At 39.6% G+C, this 13,658-nt stretch overlaps 1 protein-coding gene across 7 annotated transcripts in view; it reads right to left on the minus strand.

Annotated features, from left to right (window-relative positions):
- Mpdz (multiple PDZ domain crumbs cell polarity complex component) overlaps window positions 1-13,658 on the minus strand; it is a 150,200-nt gene that overhangs the window by 64,335 nt on the left and 72,207 nt on the right. For 6 of the 7 annotated variants that reach the window (XM_021199922.1, XM_021199920.1, XM_021199919.1 and 3 more), the window contains 4 exons: window positions 13,389-13,505; window positions 11,598-11,765; window positions 4,557-4,832; window positions 4,186-4,300 (listed from right to left, as the gene is read on the minus strand). In XM_021199922.1, coding sequence (XP_021055581.1) covers window positions 4,186-4,300; window positions 4,557-4,832; window positions 11,598-11,765; window positions 13,389-13,505 — 676 coding nt within the window. The remainder of the gene's footprint in view (window positions 1-4,185; window positions 4,301-4,556; window positions 4,833-11,597; window positions 11,766-13,388; window positions 13,506-13,658) is intronic. The other variant, XM_029540409.1, reaches the window with a different exon arrangement.

The following is a 13,658-nucleotide window of genomic DNA, read 5'->3' on the forward strand; positions in this document are numbered from 1 at the left end:
CTACACCCATGCACATAGTGGCAGCACTAACTGAACTCAGGGAGAGAGGAAGAGGAGGAGGTGGCAGCAGCAATGGAGGCAGCATGCATTGGAAAGGAGACACGGTGAAGGGCATGCAGGGGAGAAAATGACATTTAGGTTCCTATTTCACTGTGTACATGTGTGACATAATAATAAAGGAAAAAGTAGCAAGAAAGAAATGTCTATTGAATTACAAAATAAATGCAATACAAAAAGACAGCCAAGAGACAGACAGACGGACAGACGGACAATGCTCGGAATGGTGATTTAATGCCTGTTGTCTCAGCACATGAAAGACTAAAAAGGGAAGATGGATATAGATCTGAGACCACTCTGGGCAGTCCCTGGACAGCCTGAATTACGGAGCAATATCCTGTCTCCAAAAACACCACATAAGATACATTTACAATGTATCTTATTCAAGCCAAAGAACACTGCTCTCCAAAACAAGCCCAAATCTTAGCTTAGCTTCCAATGCAGATTTTTAATGCAGCAGTCATATGCTGTTATTTTGAAAGCCCTGTTTGTAAGAGCAAGAAACAGGAAGACCTGAGTTCTGACTCCAGATCTTAATGGCTGAGTACTACCAGACAGATAGATGAGGCTATGGTTCAATACCTTGCCAATGAAGGGAGTACAGCATCTTCCTTTCATTTCCAGTCCCTTAAACAGTCTGCTTCTTTACTTCAAGCCCAAATACAACAAGGTTAACAAATCAGCTTATGATGTACCACACACACACACACACACACACACACGTACACACACTGTGAACTCTAAAAGGCTAAAGAACAACCCTGCTGGGCATGGTGGCACATCCTTGCAATTCCAATCATATATTTGAGGGCAGCGTGAGAAATATACTGAGACCCTGTCCCTAAACAACAATATCAAAAACTGCAACAACAACAACAAAATGTTTCATGAAAGCGAAAATAATTGGTGGTGAGAGCCTTTACAGGAGCTTGTCATTTATTAATGATTTGTTTCTGTTGTCTCAGAAAAGAAAGACTGCAAACCTTGGACAGGCTGAGGACAGGCTGTGAACCCGAGCAAATGATGACTGTCCACTGACCAGAAGAATATCAACAGGAGAAGGAGATTTCTTATATTTGTATCATGCTTTTTGTTGCTTTAGGTTATAGTGAAAGCAACTTCCCACACTAAATCTTACTTATACATACTGAATTAATTTAATATTTATGTTAACAGAGATTTTCTTTAAATGGCCTTTTCCAAGGTTTCTTTACATGTTAGTATGCAGAAATCTGAACACTGAACATCTCAGTTAAATGAAATATTAAGAGAAATGTTCTCAACATGATAGATGTTATCTCTGAAAAGCTAGGAGGCATGTTCAAAATCTTGATATTATGACATGACATCTTCTACAAAGCTCACAATCAAGAACAAAACCTTCAAGTTTGAAAGGTACAGTGGAATATCTCACAATGTTGAAGGAACTTTACACTTCTGCACTGCGCTGTGATCCTGTTTTCAGCTGCATAGAGCCAAGTGTGGCTCACAGGTCTTAGGACGAGCACACCCGTATGAGGAACCTTGCTGAGTACAAAAGTATCCAACAACCAGGGTCTAAGTTTATGAAAATACAGTAGGTATGTAGACTAATTCTGAAAATGAAGCAAAATCAATAATAATGAAATAAATAAATTCTAGCTCAACTGAAAGGCACCAACACTCTGAAATTTTGGCACAGGCCTAAAGGTAATATGCTATCATTTCTTCCATCAACACTGCTCTCACATTCATAATGGAGGGATATTTTGTATTTTAATTTTAAAATCAAGATACTGAATTTTTAATGGGTTTCCAGATATGACAAAGAATACTCTTAACCCTTACTGTTTTTAGCAAGGTCTTAACTAACTCAAAACAGAACACTTACATGAAAGCACTTCAGCAGATAAGAAAAGGTAACATTCACTTACAATGGAATAGCATTTAGTCTAAAAATGAAGGAAATTTCTGATTGTGCTATATGACATAGTTGCAAAAAGTTAAGTCCTGTATGATCCCACTTACTTGTATTAACTAGAGCAAAAACATAGGCCTAAGAGAGGAGGCCAATCGTCATATAACATACTAAAAGCACTGAAACATTAGACCTGTGATGCTACTCATACACAGAGCATGGAGGTTAACAGGGAGAGAGCATCCCCTCTGAGTGTGGAGGGAAAGAAAATACTATGTTGTCTCTGTGCAATGAGCCCCAGACAAGAGAACAGCAACTGTTTGTGCTGGAACAGAAACATTTCCACAGAGTTTTCTAAATGACCTTCTTCTACTGTGAACTATGAGTTGTCTGACAATGAACAGCCCTATACATCTCTGTAAAGTCAACATGCTACATACATTCCATTATCCCTTCTCAGAGACCCAAAATACACAGCATCATCTGAATCTGCTGCATGAATGGGGAATCTTACATCTGCCAAACCCCAAAGCAGGAGGCATAGAACTTACTGAGCATCCTCATTAATCCTGGACAACGTGAGCACAGAATGACCTGGCTCCCGGAGATCCACCAGGCAGCTGTGATGGACACTGCTGGGCAGTGCTTGGAGCTGCAGAGATGCTACAAAAACTGGTCTTAAAAGCCGTGAATTTAAAAAACATTACATATTGCATATGTAATATAAATTTTGAATATGAATATTGATTATATTTATATATAGTATACATGTTTGATATATGGTTTATATAACTATCCAATATACACGTACTTTATGGCTAAGATATATAGAATTATGTGATTTATAAAATTTTTTTCTTCTTTTAATATATAATTATGTATAGTTATAGCAGTACACATCTGTCTTAGGTATGGCTTTATAGCTATGCAGAGACACAATGTCCAGGGCAACTCTTCTAAAGGACAACATTTAATTGGGACTGGCTTACAGCTCCAGAGGTTTGTTTGCTCCTTTACCATCGTTGTAGGAAGCACAGCAGCATGCACAGACATGGTCCTGGAGGAGCCAAGAGTTCTACATATTGATCCCAAGGCAAGCCAGGAAAAGACTCAGGAGAAGGGATTCTCTTCTGTCCTGGATGGAGCTTGAGTATAGGACATCCAAGCTCACCCCCATAGTGACACACTTCCTCAAACAAGGCCACACCTACCCCAAGGCCAAACCGCTTAATAATGCTGCTTCCCATGAGCTAAGCATGTTGAAACCACCACTACATCCTATCCTACAATTCTCCTTTTGGCAGGCATGGGTAGGTATCCAGCCATCACCAAAAAGAACAGTATGTAGGAGAGTCTGGGGTTCTGGGAACATCTCTTCTGGGTTTCAAGTTCAACAAGAAACCAGGCCCACGCCCAGGATACTAGTGTAAAGGGTGTTTGTTAGTCGGTCACTGCACGAAGACAGTCTTTGATATGAGCTAACAATTGGGCTACATGTGGGCATTCTGAGGCTCTAATGGATCATCCTCCATCGTCCAGAGCAGCAGAGAGGCTGCCTCGCTCATCGTGGCATTGGTTAAGGCTCTGTCCCAGCAGCTGTACCTACTGCCATCAGGGCTCCCTCCTCAGAAAGTTGTTTGTGATTATGAACCAGCCAAAGCCTATTATGAATGGCAGAGGACTATCTCTGCAGGGGTTCTGTGTGTAGAGTTCTTTCAGGGACAAATGAAGACGATGAAAACCTGCATTTATGTAGTGGCACACCTGGCAGGTGTTAGTCCTCCTAACACCTCCAGTGAATTAAAGAGTAAATACACTCTGACTCTCACATAACTAACAATATTCAAAGAAAGTAGTAATTTACTTTTCCAAAGAACTTAGAATTCCAATTGACAACTTCTCATTTTCTAATTATCCCTTTTCTGATTTGGTACTTTACACACACACACACACACACACACACACACACACACACACACACACACACAATTCATATAACTTTTACTTGAATGTAAGTGAGGTTTTTGAAAACCCAAAAATAAGAAAATAAGGGATGTAAGCTGGTATGAAATAAATAAACCTGTTCCCACTTCAGGGGGAAAAAATGAGTGCATAAAAAGAAACAAGAAGAAAATTTCTAGCATCTTTTCTCTGCAGCTAAAATTGGTGCTGAAACTCTCTGTCCTCTGGAGGGCTGAGGAGCAGTGCTGTGTGGAAGGTGGAGAACTTACCTAGACTGGAGCTGCCTTTTGCTATAGTAACGGTCCTCTCAAAAGCTTCCTGGGACATACTCTGCAAGGTGACAGACTCAGCATCAGATGCCAGAGAGCTCTGTTCAGTTAAGTACTTAGAACCCCGGAAGAAAGAAAAGAGAAAGTCACATGGGAAGAAAATTAGACTTTGGAGCAGTCATTTCAACATTACACATGCTCCCTCCTGAGTTGTGATTAAGCAAGAACCCACAATCAATCAAGTTCGTAGGTCACCTCTCCAACAGACAAGCACTCATCCCATACTAGGAGGGCCTCGGGATGGAAGCCCCTCTCTCCCCTTCCCATCATCTCCCTAGTCAGGACACCAGGTCCTAGCCGCAGGATGGTACCTTCTGAGCCACAGCAGGCAGTGCAGGAGCAAGTTCGGAGGTGCTTAGGCCACTTGGTAACTGCGAGTGAGTCCACGCTACTGGGTTTGCACATTCGTATTTTTGTTCAACAGCATTTGCAGTTGTGTAGTCACTGATGGGGAAACCAGAGGTGGGTGCTGGGCTCATGTCTGTGGGAGGAGAGCCAGCGTGCTGTCTCTGAAGGAGGTTCTGCGTGTAGAGTTCTTCCAGGGACAAGTGCAGACCAAGCACTAGGTCAGAACTGTTGGTCACATCCTGGTGACGAACAGACAAAGCTGCAAGTCAAAACTGAGACTAGAGTTATATCAACTTACTATATGTCACATTTTATTGAATTACTATTTACTGAAAAATAAAAAAAAAAACACTTATTTTTTATTTTTAAAGCCTCCTAACATACATTCTTCACCGAGCATGTTTTCTTCCTGCATATTTTTAAATTTCATATATGTTTTTCATTGCATTTCTTATAAATCTTTTATCTCATGTTCTAGTGAGTTATACATATAGAATAGGCCAGATACAAGATAACTTTAGATATAATATTTAGTTCTAGCTACAAGCTAACAAAACACAGAGAAGCAAACAACGCATATTCCCAAAATCAGACTTGCTAGAAGCTGCTCTCTACTGAGAGGACCAAGTACGAGAGCCATGGCTTTGGAATCCCAGGACCCCCCAGGAGCAAACTGTTCACAGATATCTGTTCATATAGAAGAACAGAAATGCTTAAAATTCAGATTACTACTGAAAACCTGCATGTTCGGTAAGCTCTAAAAGTAATAGTAAATCAGAGAGCCATAGGAACCTGTTGTAATCTACTTTTTCTTATTAGCAATCTGTATATCAAAGAATCTGTCTTGATAGCTACATACTAGAAAATTTCTACAATTCCTTGAAAGCTTAAAATCTTACAGTCCTGTATGGCTGCATACGTCTTCTCACCACAGACATAATTTAGCACTTACATCGTTGGGGCAATGTAGCTGCTTTACAGACGGCTGTGCGGAAGTTTGTTTTCCTTAGATCCTCATATCTACATTTTTTGATTTCTTATGATGCTGGGGATTGAACTCAGGATGGTCCATACACTATGGAAGCATTATACCATAGAACAACAGCCACAGTACTCCCAATTCTTTCAAAGTGCAAAAGTCTTAGGAACAATCCAGACGTAAGAGATTCATGTTGTACAAATAAATGTATACTGCTTGTGGACAGAGAATAAAATAAAAGTCTTTGCATGCGCCTCCTCTGTCCATCAACTTCCCCGGGACATATGTCCGGATCAGTTAGATATTGATCTCCCCATTTTATCCATTTGCATAATATTCATGCAACTATCTTTATATACTTGCACATGAGGTTAATATCTTAAAATCTAAATAGAACCATCATTTAGTATTTTCACTTGCTTTTCCCCACAGTCTTGTATCTTGATGTCAGTGTTAAAGTCCACTTCACCCTCCCTATGAGCACGGTTACTGCTGACAGGCAGTGGTAGACTGGCATTCTTGAAGCCTCAGTTCCAGTACTGGCTCACAATTAGCTTAAGCTTTGGCCAAGTTTACAATTCTCACCTCTCTCCTCTGCTCCTCTCACCTATTTCATGGCAAAAACAATAGATCCTAGTATAGGACTTCTGAGGGAGACAAGAAAAGCTGAAAACAGGCTTGACATCATAGGAAACGTCCAGCAGACCTTAGTTACTACAGCTATCTACATTAGGTAATGTTTATAGCCAAACCATGCCAACAACAGTGGTGCAGCTCTTCAGCCATTCCAGTGTTTTCTCACAGAAGCAGGCAGTGGGGTGCGCACGAACTATTCTTACAACCCCTGTGTTTGCTTGGAAATATGATCTGGAAAAAGTGTACAGGCAGCATTTTACCATGGGAGGTCCTAACGATTACCACAGGTAGACCTGTGTATCTTGTGTGAACACTCTACTCACACCTTCTGGTTCTTTTTACCAGGCTCCAATCACCTTTTCTTTTTAGAATGTGAACTCTTGTGAGAACTTACTAGGGTTCTAAGTTTGTATATGTAATATGTTACCACAATAAAGTTCTTGACATAAGCAAATTTGTCGTTTGGGAGTTTCTAGGCTTCATCTACACACAATTTCCCACAGAGGAAGGGTGACACTTTCTAGAAATTTTCTTCCACTTTACAAATAATTGTTTTACATTTCACCCATCTAGGATCTACTTCAGTTTTGAGGTGAGATGTAGGCCTATCTCTTTTTGTTATGAAGGTAACAATTTCAAAATAATCTATTTTATGTCCTGGTCTTTAATATAAGTTTTCACTGTTATGAATTATGAAATATTTTTAGCACATGTAGTGGTCTCTCACAGACGTATTTAACATCTTTAGTATTATTAGGAACAAAGGATAGAAAGTAGCTGCTGCCACATCCCACAATCTAGATAAACTGTTGGCTCTGCTTTCCAATTTCAGTTATTTTATTCTTACAAAACACAACCTACTTACCAAAGGACTGCTAAGTTTTGGAATTATTAAATTAATTACAATAATTAGCAGAAAATCATCTCACTCATGCCTCAAAGAAACATCATCAAATCTGCTTTTCATCAGTAAAAGCAGTCTATCCGCCCTTGTTAGCTAGGGCTTACTGGAAATTGTAGGACAGAAATGCCCATGCATTATTCATGGAAAGTGGTAAAGACACACTGAAAGGGAATAGCTAATCAACGAGTCAGATGATGCACGCCTGCTTCAGAAGCTTATAGGTGCTGAATACCCTACTGTTTGTTACGTTCAAGTGTAATGAGTTGAAGTAAAACATCTTCTTTCCTCTAGACGAATGTCTATAAAACACCTCTTCTAGTTTCCCATGTTTAATATTCTAAGTGAAGTCTCTCAAAATACTTGGCATATTCTTGACCTCATGAAAAATGAGGATAGATGAGAAATTAAAAGGTTTTATGTGCCGGTATAGATAGAGATAGAGAGATATAGATATAGGTATAGATGTGTGTATGTATACACATATATATGTGAAAAGCTGTATTTCTTAAATTTAATGCAAAACTTAAGGTTGCTCATTACCACACTACTTCAATGGATAATTTATATAATTTACACACTACTTCAATGGATAAAAATACGTTGATGTTTCTGACAGCTGTAATAGCAATAGCAGTTTAACAGAGAACTCCTGTTGTACTTCACAGTCCCAACTCCTCTACCTTACTGCCATTTTCCAGTTTTCCAAGACTGAGGTACACTCCCTTTTCTACTTCCATATGGTCCCTAAAGTGCTAACGGCATACCTTTCATTCCTAAGAGCCAGCGATTCCTTCACCGATGCTCCGCAGTTGTTCTCACCCTATTGCCTCGGTTAGCTTTCAATCATAAGCTCTTCTCCAAACCATCACAAAACAGATGTGGCCACGTGGGCATAATAATATATGACAGTGCTAAAACACAGAGATCTGTAGGGTATGGGGGCCACTTTCTACTGCAGTGGGATCCAGTATGTGTGTTTGGTGTATAAAGTAAACAAAGGCTTATAGCAAACACAACTTCACCCTGTACTAGGACACACTTGGTTTCCTTGAGAACTGGTCAGTCCTGACCATTTCATCCCCAGTGGCAGGCTGAGAATGTGCTATAACACATTGCAGGGGACTTAACATAGTTATTAAATCCTGACCAATTGTTTTATTAGGTCATTTTTTTAAAGCAAAAATTTCCATAGAAACTGTGCTGAGTATTCAAACAGACATCAACTGACATTCAATTTGGGAAAATGAATATTATTGAATTCTGTCATGTTTTTGGAAGCAATAAGGAAAGTGGAATAATTTTTTTAATTAACCCCAAAATTAGAACCTAGAACAACAAAAAAGAAAAACATCACTATAGCTATGTTGAAACTAAAATGCACCTTTTACTTATTTGTATTTATTTTATTATTCACTGGTAAATCTGCCTTGCCTGGAACTCCAAACCCTCCCGCAAAAGCCTGGATGCACTGGGTTGTGTGGCACAGCCTTTAGCCCCAGACGCCTGCACTGGGAGTGGGGATGAGGCATGGTAGGCAAAGCTAGAAGTTCAAGGCTTGCCTGGTCTACATTGCAGGGCTACATAGTGAGACCTTATCTCAAGAGAGAGAGAGAGAGAGAGAGAGAGAGAGAGAGAGAGAGAGAGAGAATAAAATTAAAGCAGCCTTCAAGTGATGGGGAAGCCATGCTCAACTGAAATGAGTATTTCACTAAACGGCCTGTAATCCAGATAATGCAGATGTAGATTTTTTAAATTTTTAAGTATTAATGAATATAACCAAAATATAATATACTCCCTGAGCTGCCAATATGGGAGACTTCATATATGAGCCGAGGCAGGAATCACAGAGGTTAGCCTGCGCATGAGGCTAGACTGTGCTCTGAAGCGCAAGCTGCCACCATGACAAAGCGCATGCTCCCAGGTCCCCTCCTATGAATCCCAGTCGCACACCTAACCAAGCAGTGAAGGTCTCCAGGTCTCCAGGGACGTAAGTGCCATCACCAGTCTCTACATAGTAAATCAAAAACTGCAAGAAACGCCGAGGGCTTAGGGCTCTGCATGATCACTCTTACAAATCTATACACATGCATCTGGTTTTCTTCATTACCCAGACGTATTATACGGTTATATAGTATACATAACCACATATTCTTAAATAGCCATAGATGCTATTAATTTAATTTACATTTAAGTAATTTAAAAGTCCAGAGGTAAGCTTATCAAGCTTTTAACAAAGGTTGATTATGAATTCCTTAACAAACTCTGTATGATGAACTTAGTGCAAACAGGGAGGATATATCATATAATTTATTCAGTTTTTAAAATTTTTTCCTAGAAGAGATCTAAGTACTAAAATTCAGAGACAAAAACAAACAAAACCACAACACAAGAAAACACCAGAGTTGCAATGTTTTACTAAGGAAGCTGAAAGCCCACAGGACGTTTAAACGTCCTCATTAATGGCTTATTTTTACTTTTTAGTTTAAATATTTCAGTTGTCAGGCCAGCTTGCCAAACTTTGATTCAACAAAAGAGTAAGCTGCTTAGACAAAAACGAGGCAAACCGACTTCAGCAAGTCAGTATGTTGTGCTGTGCAGAGCCAGTGTTTGCCCTGTAAAATGTATGCTGCTCAGGCTGCAGACTGTGGAATCCCTTGAAGTAACAATTACCACAGTAAACAAACCAATCTGTCCCACTGGCAAGAAGAAGTGTGCAATGCTTTGGTTTCGGAGATCCTACCAGGAGACAAAACCAGCTTCTAGTCCCAAGGATGATCAAAACTGAACACAGTCCAGACGGTCTGCAGTCAGGGACCTCAGGTGTGCAGGCAAGGAGTGTCTGCCCACTTAAGACCTTAACTTACAAACCAAGTCCAGGAGGGTGTCTGGTGGCATGGGCAAAAGGAACAGGCACACATCAGACATAACACAAAATGCTGTGCAGGAAAGGAAGAACACAAAGACAGACCTAAGGGATTTTGCTTCCCAACCTCCTCATTAATGGGACTCTCTCGCACTGAATTCAAAGTATGAGGAAACAGTATGACCCTAAGCGAAAATGTTGTTCACTCTCTTTGCCTTTGTCCATACATGAACTGTCTGCCCAGACACCTGGTTCTGTACTCAGTCACCATTGTACACAACAGATAAATCAGATAGAGCACCAACCCCATACGTTCTGGTTTCCTTCAAGATAACATGTGGGAAGTGCCAGAGCCACACACTTTAAGTTTTTCTCTAATATACACAGATATTTACAGTATATGTATATAATTGCGTTATAAATCACTTCTCATAGATTCTCTCAAATAAACAGAATTGGCAGTCAATACAAAAGAAACATGATTGAAATAGATGAACAAATCAACAATAAGTAAAAAGCAGTGTCAAAAATATAGAGGAAACAATCTCCAACAATCAGATGATCAAAGTAAAATACAGAGAAGGACATCTGTTTGCACTTAAAATTTTGTCCGGTTTAAAATACCACTTTTGAATGTTATAGAGTACGTCACCAAATTAATAGAGCATTAACATTCATATTGATACCCCATGTTTAAGGTGTCGACAGCAGATGTTTCATAATGACATTCTCTGCACTCATATCCATTGACACAAACATGCACTGCCTTCCACCATAACCTTTATGTAGAATATTCATTGATAACACATCAAATTAGTAAGTAACAGCGCTAAGTATAAATTAGCTAGCAATTGTCAAATTACAACAAAAAAACCTTTTACTCTATCTTTTGCATAAAAGTTATTTAAAAGCAACTAAAAAATGTCACTCTAAATTTTCCAAATTGCTAAAAGCATAATCTGCGAAAAATATTGTGAAAATATTTTTAAAAATCTTTGAACTTTTATTTCTATCAGTCTGTCTCATAAACATTAGAACTAGTCAGTAGCAATCTAACCAATCAACAACATAAGTGAAATTTGACTCTGATCTGATATGAGCCTGTGACTGGAGAAATCTGATATCGTTAAGGCGCTATGCAGTGGTTTGAATGAGAGTGGTCCCGACAGGCTCATAGATTTGAATGTTTCGTTCCCAGTTGGTGGACTGCTTAGAAGGATTAGGAGATATGGCCTTGTTGGAGGAGGTGTGTCACTGGGAGTGGGCTCTGAGATTTCAAAAGCCCACGCCAGACTCAGTCTCACTACCTACCTGCTTCTTGTTTGTGGATGCAATATAAGCTCTTAGCTAACATTCCATAGTGGAGTGCCTATGAGGCATAGTGGAGGCATGCCTGCTTGCCTGCCACACTGCTCTCTGCCATGATCATGGGCTAATTTTCTGACAGTGTAAGCAAGTCCCCACTTAAACGCTTTCTCTTTCAAGTCACTTTGGTCATAATGTCTCTTCACAGGAGGAGAACAATAACTAAGACACGCTACTCCTACAATTCCCAGAAATTCTTATCTCCAAAAGGTTATGCACAGACATTTCTCCAAAATGAAGTGACATATCTGTTGTACCTTGGGAGGAGATGATGGAAGAGAGGGGACGTAGTTCATGCCATCACTACAAGCACCATCGTGAAGAGATAAGACAGAGGCTTGTGTAGAGTAGACACTGTCGTTATCAGGAGAGAACTGAGACTCAAGTCGTGATTCAGCTATGGACTCAGCATCAGGTGCATCTATCTAGGAATAAAGTAAGACCAGCTGGTTACCGTACTCTACCACACATCACTGTTACCACTTGAGCTAAAAGGCACAATGATTTTGTCTGTCCTGTTTTTTTGCATGTGCCTTCCCTACTCTTAACCACTTGAAAACAGCACTTATGTGGCAGCACAAAGATAGACAGACCACCCGCAGAAGAGGCCAGATAGTGTTGTTTTGTGTCAGACACTATTTCATCCTGTTCCACCAACTTAAGAGCTAATGGGGGCAATTAATAAATAAATAAATCAATTTCAAGTTTACTTATATAAGTATGGAAAATAGTAATGTTTTATGATGAAAATAATTAGGTTATCATTCTTTATATTCAACTAATAAACCATTATTCATAAAGGCAGTTAGTTATGTGACTGTCTTTTAGGCTGGAGCCACACTAACTTGGAAGTGGCCAGATTCTCAACTAGTTCCCAGAAGCATTAAGTAATAAACATTTTACCATTAGCAAGCCATATCAATAGAAACAGCTGTTAAAATGCTGCTGAAACATTTCAAAGTTAGTCTCTTAGATTATCATTCACAGGCTGATAATATATTTTACATATTTGTTCAAATTCACTAGAAAGTTACTATGCAGAGGTTATCATCTACAAATGTATACTATGTAAAACAACCTATATAAAACAATACTTGGTACAATCTAGACAATATTAACTGAGACTTATGCCACATTATAATAGATAAAAGCTTGTCTTAAAATACTATCAAAAAGAATACTCAAATAGAATATGTATAGCTATCACTGGTGCCTTTAAATCTCAATAGACCCTAAAATTCAATTAATTCAGTTCCTGTAGAGATGAAACATAAGATCTGCAGGGAGCTGAATGACCAGTTCAAGCAGACAGCTTGCCAGAACGACTGGGGAATGCTGGGACTGTTACAAGGCACGGGACTTCCATGCGAATGGAAGTGATCTTCTCAACTGGCATTCATTTAAAGGGGTACAAAGATGCTGACCAGACCCTGAAGAGGATGCTGTCTCTTGATCTGCTTTAAGACTATGAGTTGGGTGTGACTGCATATGGCTCGATTCCCAGCACTCAGGAGTCAGAGGCAGAGGCAGAGGCAGGTGGATGGCTGACTGTCAGTTGCAGACAAGCCATGAGTGAGTCACATGACACAGTGAGTCACTGTCTCAGAGAAGAAAAATGAAAGAAAAAAGGAAGGAATGAATGATATCTGTGTGTACTTTCATGTTTCCAAATGAATTTGCTATGTTAAGGTATGACTTAACATCAGAGCACTTCACAGAGTCCACAGTACTCTAAATTATAAGAGATGGCCAAAGTCACCTCTATACTATACTTACTATAAATACATCAATACCTTCTGAAATAGCTAATCGAGAGCTTATAATGTAAAAACACTAACAAAAATAATTATCTCCCCTCCAAATTAGTATTGGCAATAATGTATAACGTCAAAGACCTAATTTGCACTCTCTAGTTTAAAAAAATATGTGCACATCGAGCTTCTTCATACACTGTGCAAGCAATTCAATAAAACTGTGGCGAAACAATTTTTAAAAAGTAAGATTTATAAGAATGTAAAAGAAGGCTTGGATCAGTTGTGGCCACTAACCAGAGCCAAGTCAGCCCTGAAGAGGGCTTTGTCGGACAGGCCTGCCTCCTTGCAGGTGTGCGGTGAGCAGAGAAAGGCGTCTTCCTTGGCAGAAACATACCCTTCTTCTGGTGACAGCTGCAGAATATTGGTGTGGAGAAGGGGGTTGTAGGACAGAAAGAACAGCAAGGAGGGCAGAAAGTGGGAAGGGATTTAAGAGGAAGAAGAAGGAAGGAATGATGAGTCTCCAAGTGGTAACACGTGACCTCAACATAGAAAGCAAGCTGCGTG

Source organism: Mus pahari, chromosome 6 (genome assembly GCF_900095145.1).
Source record: "Mus pahari chromosome 6, PAHARI_EIJ_v1.1, whole genome shotgun sequence".
In the NCBI taxonomy this organism is placed as follows: Eukaryota; Metazoa; Chordata; class Mammalia; order Rodentia; family Muridae; genus Mus; species Mus pahari.